At 62.4% G+C, this 12,370-nt stretch overlaps 2 protein-coding genes across 3 annotated transcripts in view; one reads left to right on the top strand and one right to left on the bottom strand.

The window, feature by feature from the left end:
- ZFAND2B (zinc finger, AN1-type domain 2B) overlaps nt 1-5,149 on the top strand; it is a 6,325-nt gene extending 1,176 nt beyond the window's left edge. Inside the window, exons 2-9 of the mRNA XM_010569644.1 lie at nt 231-504; nt 943-1,074; nt 1,713-1,864; nt 2,357-2,464; nt 2,635-2,704; nt 3,257-3,333; nt 3,932-4,013; nt 4,280-5,149. Coding sequence (XP_010567946.1) covers nt 231-504; nt 943-1,074; nt 1,713-1,864; nt 2,357-2,464; nt 2,635-2,704; nt 3,257-3,333; nt 3,932-4,013; nt 4,280-4,318 — 934 coding nt within the window. The 3' untranslated portion in view covers nt 4,319-5,149. The remainder of the gene's footprint in view (nt 1-230; nt 505-942; nt 1,075-1,712; nt 1,865-2,356; nt 2,465-2,634; nt 2,705-3,256; nt 3,334-3,931; nt 4,014-4,279) is intronic.
- An 841-nt stretch (nt 5,150-5,990) lies between these two features.
- The window catches only part of ABCB6 (ATP-binding cassette, sub-family B (MDR/TAP), member 6 (Langereis blood group)), a 7,164-nt gene continuing 784 nt past the window's right edge, over nt 5,991-12,370 (bottom strand). The window contains exons 2-20 of one of the 2 annotated variants that reach the window (XM_010568039.1): nt 11,575-12,106; nt 10,877-11,014; nt 10,402-10,591; nt 10,100-10,192; nt 9,652-9,844; nt 9,444-9,565; nt 9,249-9,358; nt 9,097-9,162; nt 8,841-8,966; nt 8,675-8,751; nt 8,506-8,569; nt 8,324-8,409; nt 8,151-8,208; nt 7,885-7,989; nt 7,293-7,467; nt 6,875-6,987; nt 6,671-6,765; nt 6,406-6,474; nt 5,991-6,304 (exon numbers count right to left, since the gene is read on the bottom strand). In XM_010568039.1, the coding sequence (XP_010566341.1) occupies nt 6,178-6,304; nt 6,406-6,474; nt 6,671-6,765; nt 6,875-6,987; nt 7,293-7,467; nt 7,885-7,989; nt 8,151-8,208; nt 8,324-8,409; nt 8,506-8,569; nt 8,675-8,751; nt 8,841-8,966; nt 9,097-9,162; nt 9,249-9,358; nt 9,444-9,565; nt 9,652-9,844; nt 10,100-10,192; nt 10,402-10,591; nt 10,877-11,014; nt 11,575-12,090 (2,523 nt within the window). In that variant the 5' untranslated portion in view covers nt 12,091-12,106 and the 3' untranslated portion in view covers nt 5,991-6,177. Of the gene's footprint in view, nt 6,305-6,405; nt 6,475-6,670; nt 6,766-6,874; nt 6,988-7,292; nt 7,468-7,884; nt 7,990-8,150; nt 8,209-8,323; nt 8,410-8,505; nt 8,570-8,674; nt 8,752-8,840; nt 8,967-9,096; nt 9,163-9,248; nt 9,359-9,443; nt 9,566-9,651; nt 9,845-10,099; nt 10,193-10,401; nt 10,592-10,876; nt 11,015-11,574; nt 12,365-12,370 lie in introns of those variants that run through there. The other variant, XM_010568030.1, reaches the window with a different exon arrangement.

Below are 12,370 nucleotides of genomic sequence, written 5' to 3'. Positions count from 1 at the left end.
GGACACGGCGGTGTGCCCAGGGGGCCTCTCCGGGGGCCCGGCCTCCTCCCGGGGAGCACGGCAGCCGTTATCCCGGGTGGGTGAACCCCGTGGTGGATGCGAGGGCGTCGCTCGGCTCTGGCTTGAGGCCAGCAGCCCCCGGGGAGGTGGGGATGATTTCGGGATGCTACTCCCGAACCCGGGGGGTGGCGGGGGCGTGTTCTGAGGAGGAGCCGCAGGGGTTTCTGAAGACGTAGCTTTGGGCCTGCAGCCCTTTTGTTTCCGTGCCGGGAGCTGGGGGAAGAGAGGAGCGGCCCCGGCTTGGCCGAGGGTCAGGGCTGTGCCCTCGGGAAGTCGGGGAGGCCCCCGGGCCGCAGGCGGGCAGCGCTGACCTCGGGGTGCTCTGCCCGCCGCCTCTCCCCACTCCCAGACTTCCTCCCCCTGAAGTGCGACGCCTGCGAGCAGATCTTCTGCACCGACCACATCGCTTACGCCCAGCACAACTGCACCTCTGCCTACAAGAAGGTAAGCCAGAGAGGAGGTCAAAGCCAGCCTCCCGCACGGAGCTGCTGAGCTTTCCCAGCTGGGGATCAGAATAATTTGTGACTTCTTTGGTGGCTTGGGCAATTCCCCTTGGGATGTGCCCTGAGCCTGGAGGTGTTCCTGAAAGCCAGGATCTGTATCTCAGTGCTGCAAACTTCCAGCCCGCCCTCTGCCACTGGGTGGAATGGTTTAGGAATCTCCCAGCCCTACTGTCTCGCCTTCCCAGAGTGTGTGTCCGTGCCTGTCGCACCTGCTGGGTCGGAGACAGCAAGCTGTTTGGAGGGTGGTGAGCCAATTCTCAAACCACAGGTAACCCTGTGGAAGCCGTGGCAGGCAGATCCTCAAAGGGAGAGAGATGGCCCCACAGCACTTGGGGTTGCCCAGCTATGTGCCCCCAACCCCCTTTTCTTGTCTCTGCAGGATGTGCAGGTCCCCGTGTGTCCCCTCTGCAACACCCCGGTCCCCGTGAGGCGGGGGGAGATGCCTGATGTCGTGGTGGGTGAGCACATTGACCGTGACTGCAAGTCCGACCCTGCACAGCGCAAGCGCAAGGTAGGAACCCGGCCCTGCTGAGCTCCTCTGGGTCCCTGCCGAAGGCTGGGGGTGGGATGAAAACAGCACACGACTCGGCCCTGCCCGGGGCCGTCTCTGTTTGCACAGGCTGTGGGCTGGAAGGGTTGGTGAGCTGGAGGTGTGTGCATCTGCAGGGCATTGTGGTGTGAGTCTGGGGCTGAGGTAGCAATGGAGTGGGGCTGGGCAGCCGCATGGGATGTGAGGATGGGAAACTGCATGCTGCCATTAGGAAAATGCAATTAGCTGCCCCATCTTGCCAGGAGAGAAAATTGCTGCAGGGAGCTGGCCCTGTAGGAATCCAGTTGAACAGCAGTTGGAGGGCTCTGGGCTGTCCCCACTACCCTAGCAGGGCAGGTAGGAGTCCCTGGGTGAAACAGTCTCTCTCCTGCTGTGCATTCTGTGACCATGGAGACCCTTGTTCTGTGGAGACTGAAAAACTAGTGAATTACTAATAAACTATCTAAAGAAAACTAGTATTCAGAAACAAACTCCAGAGCCCCACAGAAGAGGCATTGGTGGGGAAAGCTGGTCAGTGCCCAGGGCCTGGCATGGAGGAAAGGGACAGCCCCGGCCCTGCAGGGCGTGTTCCTTTTCACCACCACCACGTCATCTTTCAGATCTTCACCAACAAGTGTTTGAAGCCTGGCTGCAAGCAGAAGGAGATGATGAAGGTGATCTGTGACCAGTGCCACAAGAACTACTGCCTCAAGCACCGGCACCCCCTGGATCATGACTGCAGTGGGGCAGGGCGTCCCCTCTCCAAAGCAGGGTGAGGGCCTGGGGGCAGACAGCTGGCAGGGATGGGGCTGTGCTTGTCAGAAAGGTGACAGGGAAGAAGCCGAGCAACTCCCAGCCCATTGTCTGGGACTGCTGTGTTCTCACATTCGCTGCCCTGTGTGCCGGTGTGTCCTCCAGCAGCGTTAGGGTTTGTAGAGTCAGCACAGCTGTATACATAGTCTCTCCTTCCTGCAACAAAAGCCGCCGGTACTGCCTGTGGGCTGTTTTGTTCTTGCTTCTCTGCCCGGTCCCTTATTCTGTAGCCAGTGCTTTCTGCCTATCCTGGTACAGTGTTTTGAGGAGAGAAATGGCTCTTGAAGTGCTTGGGTGTAGCTGAGCCACAACATGGGTACTCTTGGGAGGAAGAGGAGCAGGGAGCCAGGGAGGCATCTTGCTTATCCAGCTTCGTCTCCTTGGGTCTTCAGTGCCCAGGGATGGCTTGTGATGGTAAAACAGTCGCTCACAGGCATCCTGTCTGTCCTAGGCATGCTGCAGTTGCGAGAGCCCAGGCATCCTCCTCCAAAACGGTCACTGCATCGAGCAGTGGAGCTGCCCGGCCAGCAGACAGCCCCTCTTCTCCAGTCCCTGCCAGGTAATGTGATGGCTTGACTCATAATTCTGAGGTGGGCACAACCAGGCTCAGCTTGGCTCCCTGTGGGACGCAGGAGCAAGAGCTTCCTGCTTCTTATGCATCAGCAGGGCTGCGTGCTTGTACCAGGGCTCCCTGCCTTGACAATAACCCAGCTTCTCTCCTGTTTGCAGAGGAGGCAGAGCAGCTGTGTTGCAGACTCCCAGCACCTCCCCTCCAGCTGTCATGCTGCAGAATGGGCTGGTGAGTGGCCTGGCCTGGGAATTTGGGGTGGGTTTGGGTGGTTCCTGGGCCCTCCGGAGCTACTGCAGCAACTGCTTTTTTAAGCCATGGTCTGTAGGTGACTGCGGTGCTCCCCACCTGGGCCTTCTCTTGCAAACAGGGATCCTGGACACTCAGTGGGGCATCAGAGTTTGCTCCGGTGCCTGCGAATGGCAGCTCTCAGCTGTGCTTGGTGCTCAGCTTTCCCCAAAAGGACAAAGTGTGCTGGCTGTTTTCCCCAGGTGTTGTCTTTCTGTTCTGCAAGCCAAGGGTGGAGGAGGAGACTGGAACCTGCTTCACACTGGTATTCTTAGCATGCCCCCTGCACTGGCAGGCAGGACTGCGGTCCCTTGGGCAGAGGGAGAGAGAGCTGCAGGTCTGTCCTGAGCCCAAGGCCTTCACCTTGGCTGAGTTTGGCCTTGGAGAAGGGAGATGCACCCACCCTTGGCCAGGCAAGACTGTATCTGCCGCGTGTCCCTCAGGGCTGCCTCCTGCCACCCCTGGCCAAGCTGGTGACGAGATGTTTTGTTTCAGAGCGAGGAAGAGGCACTGCAGCGAGCTCTGGAGATGTCCCTGGCAGAGTCAGCACGCAGCTCAGCGCAGCCACCCAGGTACAGCCCGGGGAAATGTGGTGTCATGCCCCAAGCCTGCGTGTGAGAGGTGCCTGGGGCAGCATCATGTGGCTCTGGGATGACATTCCTCTCAGCACGTGGCTCCCAATGATGCCTCTGTGTGGCTGACGGGAAAAAAGGAAGAGTCCAGAGCCATCAGGGAGCTCTGTTCAGCGAGCAAGCCCTCCAGGGTGCTGGGAAGGGACGGTGACAGCACAGAGTAGGACAAACCATTGTCTGACCACTTGTCAGCTAATGAGTGTGGCTAGAGCGTGACAGAGGTGGAGTAGGGGTGTTCACAGAGGACACCCAGGAGCCGGTGTCCTCAGACACATCACATGGTGCTGCTAAAAGCACTGTCATACAAACTGGTGTTAACATGGTTCTCCTTGGACCAGGGTGCTGGCTGCCAGCCCTAGGTGGATCCTCTGGTCCCTCCCCAGCGCCTGGCCTGTTCAGGGTGATCCTCAGTTGCTCCCTGCCCTTAGCTGTCCTGGAGGGTTGCAGTGACAGGAGATCCTGCCACCCCGAAGGCCTCCGAGTGCTGGGCTGGTCAGCCTGGGGGAGGCCAAGGCACACAATGTACCACTGTCCCCAGCAGCACGCAGGAGGAGGAGGATCTGGCACTGGCCCAGGCACTGTCAGCGAGTGAAGCCGAATACCAGCAGTCGCAGCGGCAGGTGAGTGAGGCTGGCTGTAAGCTCTGTGCCGTGGTGGGATTGATCCTGGCCTGGCTGTGTCAAGGAGGGGTCCTCCCTGGGTTCTGCTTCCTCTGGGCTCTGTCTAGGGTCACTTTTCTCACCAGGAGGGCAGCCTGGCCTGAGGCAGTGGCAGTGTCACTGCTGAACACACAGCCCTGCGGACTTGAGCACTGGATGTGCCCCCTTGTGGGGCAGAGGAAGAAGCCCGTCTTCCCTTGCTCACTGTGTGCTTCTTCCCATTCCAGGCGCACGGTTCAAAGCCATCAAACTGCAGCATGTCTTAGGCAGGTGAGGCAGGGTGTGCCTGCGGATGTGGGATCCTGCTTGTGACCTGAGGAGCGGCTCTGGCCTCCCATGTGGATGCCATGGGGTTCTGGCCTGGATGCTGATGACAAGAGCCCCTCGCCAGGGACAACTCATCTCCCTGGGGGCTGTAAGCAAGCCACCAAATTCACACTGACACCTCAGCCCTAGTACCCATATAAAATCGGTGCAGCGGATTGCTGATGCTCCTGGAGAGGTGAAGACGGTGTGGGACGAGGCTGATCGCACACTGACCAAAGCAAGCAGCAGCCCATGGCATGCACTTAGCCACAGCTGCTGAGGCCATCTCCTAGCACTTCTGGACTGTGGGGTGAGGGCAGAGCTGGCCGGGAGGGAAGTGCCATGTGGGGACATCTCTGTGTGCTTGGATGTACAGCTGGGATGTGGCTGCCTGCTGCAGTAGTGGGGGGCTGGATTTCATGCTCTGGGGAGGGCCATGCCAGCCCCTCAGCAAAGAGCAACTGTGGCTGGGACCGTCTCTTGCATGGGCATGGCACGGCTGAATGTGTGGCCTCCCAGCAGCATGAAGGCAGCCCCTTCCCCGCTCCCCATGCCCTTGGTGCCTCCCCTGCTGTTTGCATGCACAAGAGCACGTTGGGCCTTACCCAACTCGGCTGGGGCCCAGGACCTCTCTGAGACTGAATGGAGCTGTGTTTCCTTTCTGGTTTAATTTAACAAGGGCCATTAACTGAAAAGTAACCCCAGTAGCGACTTGACTGCCAGCGTCGCTCGCACGGCAGGCCTGCAGCCGCCTTCCTGCTGCTGGCTGCTCTCTGCTGCCCTAAACTATCCCAGGGTCCAGTTTTAATGGTGCTGGGGCAGGAACGTCTCCCTCCTTCCCGCTGTGCTGGGTGGGGGATCCCCTCCTGGGTAGAAGCAGTGCAGAACCCCTTCTTGCAAACAGCCCTGAGCCTGGAGCCAGCCCTTCCTTGCTGGTGTTCGGAGGCAGGACCTGACCCCTGGGTGGGGGGGGGGAGTTGTCCTGCTGGCCTCTTGCAGGGGGGAGTGTGGTCTCTGCAGCTGTGCAGAGTGATGCTGCTTTCCCACCCACTCTCTCAAGCTTCCCTGCAGGGGACCACTCCTGCCTGCAGGGCTGTGCCTCGTTCTGCACAGGGCCAGGCTGGGCTGTCCTGTCCTGTTGCGAGCAGCATACAGCCAAGGGGGGGTTCTCTGCTGGCAGTGCCTCCCTGGGGTGTGAGGTGGGTTCAGGCTGGGCTGAGGGAATGCTGAGACTTGTCAAAGTGCTGCTTGGGAGAAAATAAAAGCATAGCACAAGGTGCAGAGGTGCTCTGGGGGAGCACTCACTCGGTGTCCAGCCTGGAGCGGTCCATCTCTGCAGATAGGGGTGCAAGGGGGGGACACATGGGGGCAAAGCGGGCACCAGCTGTGCTGCTGCTTCCTTCTTTTGCCCTTGGAGTGCAGCCCCCTGCCATGCTCAGCCCTTTGTGCAGGGATGGGGCAGGTGCTGACAGCCCGCTCTGCCCTCACCCACCTGAGCCCAGCCGCATGGCAGAGCTGTTAGTTGACCCAAAGGCAGCGGCAGTAACCCTGCCTGCCCCTGCCCAGAGCACAGCCCCCCGGAGGGGGGGTCCTGCAGGCACAAACCCTGCCCAAAGCACACAGGCACAGAGCTGGGAAGGACCTGGTTTAAGAAACTACACGACAGCAAAACAAACGGATACAAACGTAGTGGAGTGTCCAACCCAGCCCCTGCAGCTCCCAGGGCATGTGCGGCCTCAGCCCGCAGCCGGCAAAGGGCTCTCTGGCAGCCTGGGGGTCTGGGCCCGTGTCAGTGTCACAGTAGAGCTGCCGGCCATGCTCACGGCCTCTTCTTGCTGCCTGGGGGCTTCTCGGTGCAGCGCTCCTTGCTCTCACCGTCCTCCCCAGCCTGCTGCTGCAGCCACATGCCGGCATACACACCACCCTTCTGCAGCAGCTCCTCGTGCCTGCAGGGAGAGTGTGAGGGTGCAGAGTCCCCAGCTGGCCCCGGAGCTAGGGAGGGGGTCCCCACGGGCAGATAGCACCAAGCCGGCCCCCCCGTGCTCACCTCCCTCGCTCCACGATGCGCCCGTCCTTGAGCACCAGGATCTGGTCTGCACCTACCACGGTGGAGAGCCTGCAGAGAAAGGCAGGGTGTTACTCTGGCTCAGAGGGGAGAGGGTCCGGTGGGGTTTGCACTGTGCAAGGAGCCACAAGCACAGGGGCTGTCACCTCCTGAGCAGGAGGACACGTCTGTGTGCCCCTCTGGGGGGGGGCTGGCCAGCTCAGAGAGCTCAGTACCTCCCGGATCAGCCCTTTCCCCTTGTCCCTACCTATGTGCAACAACGATGGTGGTGCGGTGGGTGCAGACCTTGGCCAGGGAAGCTTGGATGTTCCTTTCCGTCTCTGTGTCGAGTGCAGATGTCGCCTGCGGGAGAGGCAGGGCATGAGGAAGGGATGCAGGCGGCACAGGCAGCTGCTGGGGCAGGGGGTGCTACAGAGCGGGGCAAGGCTAGGCTGGGGGCTGCTGCCATTACCTCATCCAGCAGGATGATGCGGGGACCCTTCAGGATGGTGCGTGCGATGGCAACGCGCTGCTTCTCCCCTCCACTCAACTTCAGCCCCCGCTCCCCCACCTGGGTGTTGTATCCTGCAGGCACAAGGGCAGGAACATGCTGCGCTGGTGCCCTCCAAGATGGGGATGGGAACCAGGGCTCTGCTGCATGGGGAGGTCCTGCTGGGACCACGCAGCTGCCCAGCACAGCCTCAGCCCATTCCTGCCCAGGGGCTGATTTAGCCCTGGCGAGATGGCAGGGAGAGGCAAAGCAAGGCACAGGGTCACACAGATGTCCCCATGAGGGATGTCACCCAAGAACACCTGTGGGGGCAGCTACAAGGTCATGGGGGACCCCAGAACAGCAGGGGGTGGCAAGGAGGGGACCGCGGGGGTCTCACCGTCGGGGAAGGAAGAGATGCGGTCGTGGATGTCAGCAGCCTGGGCTGCCTCCTGCACCTCCTGGTCAGTGGCCAGGATCCGTCCGTAGCGGATGTTGTTGGCGATGGTGTCGTTGAAGAGCACCGTGTCCTGGGGCACCACTCCGATGTGAGCACGCAGCGATACCTGCTTCACCTGGGGAGGTGGGGGGGAGAGCTCAGCCAGACACACCCCCCCTGCAAAGACCCTCCCAAGACCCAATCCCACCCCTCAGCCATGAGCCCCACACTCCACTCCTGGCAGGGTGTGTGTTCCAGGGTCCCCCCCTGGACCACAGGCTCAGCTGCACCTCCACCCTGCAGTGGGGGAACCTGCCAGTGCCCCAGCCATTCCTGGGGAGCCCTGGCCCGTCTCCAGCATTTCAGCCCAAGGGTCCCACAGTCGTGCCATTCACTCCACTCCTGGCACAGACATCGGCCTTCAAAGGGGCTGTGGGGGCTCCGTGCTCACCCCTGCCCCGGGGAGATGCCAGTGCCTGCACTGAGCAGTGCTGCGAAGCCCAGAGTAGCTGGTATGTGTGTACCCCAGTCCCTGGCGGCCTCTCACCCTCACCTGGGAGATGTCCTGCCCGTCGATGCGGATGCAGCCGCCCCACACGTCGTAGAAGCGGAAGAGTAGGCGGATGATGGTGCTCTTCCCCGAGCCCGAAGGTCCCACCTGCACGCAAAGGTAAAGGGACTTGAAGACACCAGAGACTCCCTGCTGCTGGACACCGGGGCTGAGCAGGGAAGGGCCAGCCCCGTTGGGGGTCTGTCCTTCTCACCCCTGTGCTTCCCAGCCCCTCTCCCCCCATCCCACACCCAAGGTCCCACTCTCACCAGGGCCAAGGTCTGCCCAGGCATCACAGAGAAGGAGACGTCCTGCAGGATTTCCTTCCTGGGAGAGGGAGATGGAGAGGGGCTGAGGGCCACCTCCGCTGCCCTACGACCCTGTGCCAGGCCCCATAGCTTGACTTGTCCCACCCTGCCACCCCATGCCCGCCGCCCCATACCCATCCACGTAGCTAAAGTGCACATTCTCAAACTCGATCCGCCCGGCCTCCAAGCGCAGGTCGCTGGCATTCACCACATCCTTCACCTGCCGGAGGGTGAGACGTGGCCTCAGAGCCAGCCCCTCCCAGGGCAGGACCACGGGTCCATGCCAGGGAGTGGGGTCCAGGAAGGTGGCACCCACCTCCTGCTCTTCATGGAAGAGCTCAAACATGTTCTCCATGTCCACGAAGGAGTTCTGGATCATCCTGGAATGGGGCAAAGACCAGGGGGAAGAGTTTGTGGGAGCACATCCCGACCCTGGCGCTCACGGGGAGGGGGACCTCAGACACCCCCACAGCTCCCAGCGTTACCTGTAGTAAGTCCCAAACCAGTTGAGTGGCGTGTAGAGCTGGATGATGTAGGTACCGAAGAGGACAAAGTCCCCCACCTGGAAGGGACAGGGGAGAGGTGCCCAACACCACCAGCCCCGGGGCCCCACCTCAGGCAGGGGGCTGCCCAGGCTGGCACCAGCCTTACCTGCAGCTTGTTTTCAGTGACAAAGTAGGCACAGAGCAGGGACCCTGCGAGCAGCCCCAGGCCGATGACCAGGTTCTGGGTCTGGTTGAGGAGGCCCAGTGAGGCACTGACCTTCCACTCCGAGACCTGGAAGAGGCAAGGTCCTCTGGGATGCTGCCGTCTCCAAACCAGACCCACAGTGAGCTCCATCCTCTCTGCAGGTGCCCGTGAGGCTTGGCTCCTTTCTCCCCAACTCACCCACTGGTGCTGAGCATACCTGGTACTTGACAATGGCATCGTTAAAGCGGTTCACCTCGTAGTTCTCTGCATTGTAGTACTTCACCTGCAGGACACAGAGCCGGGGTCAGCACCCGGATTGGCCCCCTCAGCACCAGGCAGTGCTCAGCGACCCCCCACCGCCTACGGTACCGTCTCAAAATTGAGGAGCGAGTCCACAGCACGGGACTTGGCCTCATTGTCCCGCGTGTTCATGTCCCGTCGGTACTTGGTCCTCCACTCAGTGATGAAGATGGTCAAAGCTGCGGGCAGGAGGGGGCTGTGTTGGCAGGCGCCCACTGCCCCACAGCCTGGCATGACACCCCTGCACCCTGACCCCCCACTCACTCAGGTAGAGGCTCATACACACGAAGATGATGAGGCCAAACCAGGCACTGAAGACTGAGGTGAAGTAAACGATGCCTATGACGATGTCCGCAATGGTGGGGATGATGCTGAAGACGATGTAGCTGTGGGGCGGGAAGGGGGACGGCGCATCAGCCTGGCCCAGTGGGGCTGCCCGGCCACCCCCCAGCCGCTGTGGGCACGCTCTGACCTGAGCAGGCTGTTGATGCTGCTGGTGCCCCGGTCCACGCTGCGCAGAACCTCACCGGTGCGACGCCCCAGGTGCCAGCGCAGGGACAGCCCATGCAGGTGGGCGAAGAGCTGCACCTGTACCTGCCGGTTGGTGAACTGCTGCACCCACACCCACAGGAAGGTGCGCAAGTTGCTCACGAAGCCGGTGGAGCCTGCGGGGCACCGCAGGATGGTCAGTGGGGACCAGCGCCACGGGGGCATGCAGCTAGCTCAGAAAGCCCAGCTGGGAAAGAGGGATTTGGGATGCGACCCCCCTGCTATCCCCAAACCGGACCAGCCCTGGTTGCTGCTCCCAAGAGAGAGCAGCAGTGATGGGGATGTAAGGGCATCCCCGGCCACCCCAGCCCCAGCATGATGTGCCCCATGCTGTCTCTCCGCAGTGCCCCATCTTTCCCAGCAGTCCTTACCAGCACCTCCACCCTGCAGGAACTTCAGCCCCACGTAAATGCAGACAGTCCAGGCCAGGGTGTGCCAGGGAGCACCCTCTGTCAGCTCATTCACTGGGGAGAGGGTGGCAAGGGTCAGGGTGGAGGGTCAGGGAGCATCGATGGGTGCCCCACAGGAACCAGCTGCAGCACCCAGCACTGCTCCCTGACCCCCTGGACCCTGCTCCTGCCAGGTCCCTGCAGCCCCCCAGGTCACTTGCAACACCCCCCAGCACTTGGTGAGGCCGTGGGCAGCCTCACACGCCGAGCTCCAGGCCCCTCACCAATGTTCTTGTAGTAGATGGGAACGAAGACGTTGATGGCCCGCTCCAGCCCCATGAGCGCCATGCAGAACAGCACCAGCCCCTGCAGCAGGTGGTTGCCCTTCGGCCACAGGTATGGCACCAGCAGCCGCAGCTTCCTCCGGAAATCCTTCCAGGTGGAGGTGGTCCTGCTGGTGTCAGGCAGGAGCGGCTAGGGGACAGCAGAGCGAGGCGTCACTGCCCCGGCACCCCAGTCCAGCTGGCAATGGCCCCAGGGAACACCCCACCAAGAAACCCAGCCCTGTCCTCCCAGCGTCCCCACTCCATCCTCCCAGTAGGGCCGCATGCTGCTAACAGCAGCAGGGAGCTTGGGCAGCCCTAACCCTTGCTCCTCCCTGGTCTCCTGAAGATGCTGATCCCAGGGCAGCTGTATTTCCATTTTGTCCCCAGCTCGTCCCTCACCATGTCTCCAAACTGCTCCAGCCCTGGGACTCACCTGGCTGTTCTCCACGTCCCGCTCCTCCTCATTGACCAGCAGCATGTAGGGCTTGCGGGGCAGCCCCGGGGCCTTCATGCCCAGGATGAAGAGCATGAACGTGCAGATGTAACGCAGCAGCCAAAAGCCAAACTGCACCTGGATGGAGAGCAGGGGGTCAGTGCCGCAGCTGGCCCTTGGCACAGCCCGGCCAGGCATGCGATGGGTATGAGCTGAGAGAGGCAAGGAGCGGGGCACAGGGATGGGGTGCAGTGCAGCCAGGGGAGAGGGGACAGCCCACGCAGCTCAGTGGGACCCCCCTGGCTGAGCACAGCACGTCAGGAAGCACGCAGACCCCTTCCTTCCTCCCTGCTACATCTCGCTCTGTGCCCTCCGGCTTGGGGTGTCCCTACCCCGGGAGGGGAGCAAGGGGGTAAAGGGCTGTGGGGAGCAGGCAGACACCCCCTGCCTCTGCGCCTGGGGCCGGGCCACGCAGAAGCAGGAGCTGAGCTGGATGGGGGCACGAGGATGTGTGCGACAGCTGGGCTCGGGGCCAAGACATGCGGCAGATACGCAGGTGCAACCCGGGAGCGTGCACACCCTGGGCATGGCAGGGCACGGTGTGCACACCCCACCCCAGCACCGTGATGCCGCAGCCCACCCCTCCCCGCTTGGCAAAGGGCCCCGTCCCCCTTCCCTGCCCACGGCCCCCAGCCCACCTTCTGGTTGGTGTCCTCCAGCGCCCACCACCACAGCGGGCTCCTCCAGCACACCAGGGTCAGGTTCTCGGCGGCAAAGGCCAGCGCCCAGAAGAGGAGGAGGACGGTGCCATGGCCCCGCGTCCGGTCGTGCACCAGCACCCGCGTATGCTCCAGCTGCAAGAGGGCGACGGCGCAGCCCCAGCTGAGGGCCCAGAGGCAGGCGTGCAGCAACATGTACCCGTAGAGCCGTCCTGGCCCCCCCGCTTGCCACAGCAGCCCGCCGAAGGGCTGCAGGGCCAGCAGCAGGGACAGCAGGACCTGGCTGAGGTAGAGGCGGGAGCGGGGGATGTACTTGGGCTCCATGGCGCGGCCGAAGCGGACGTAGCAGGCGTACTGCAGGGCGCCCAGCAGCAGGCAGACGCTCAGCAGCACGGCTGGCACCAGTGTGAAGAAGAAGCAGGGCTGGAAGCCCTGCTGCACCCAGGCCTGGGCGATGGAGCTGTTGCCCTCACAGTAGCCCCCCAGCACCGCCATCCTGGCAGGTCACCGGCTGCAGAGAGAAGAGGGGCTGGAGCAAGGTCTCAGGATGGGCTGTTGGGTACGGCTGCAAAGAGGGACCCACGGTGGGATGGCACAGCCAAGCAGAGGGGGGCACGCACGGGGACGGGGCAAGCACCGCTGGACACGGACACGCGGGACACGCTGCATGCAACACGCATGCAGCCCTGCACCCAAGTAGGGACAGCTTTGCATGGGGATGGACGGGAGCACCACACCAGGATCCACTCGTGGCCCCTGGCAATGCCCTGGACCG

The sequence above is a fragment of the Haliaeetus leucocephalus genome, unplaced genomic scaffold, assembly GCF_000737465.1.
Source record: "Haliaeetus leucocephalus isolate CR32 unplaced genomic scaffold, Haliaeetus_leucocephalus-4.0 Scaffold1, whole genome shotgun sequence".
Taxonomy (NCBI): Eukaryota; Metazoa; Chordata; class Aves; order Accipitriformes; family Accipitridae; genus Haliaeetus; species Haliaeetus leucocephalus.
The sequence above is the reverse complement of the archived record's forward strand: the minus strand, read 5'-3'. Positions and strand labels throughout refer to the sequence as shown.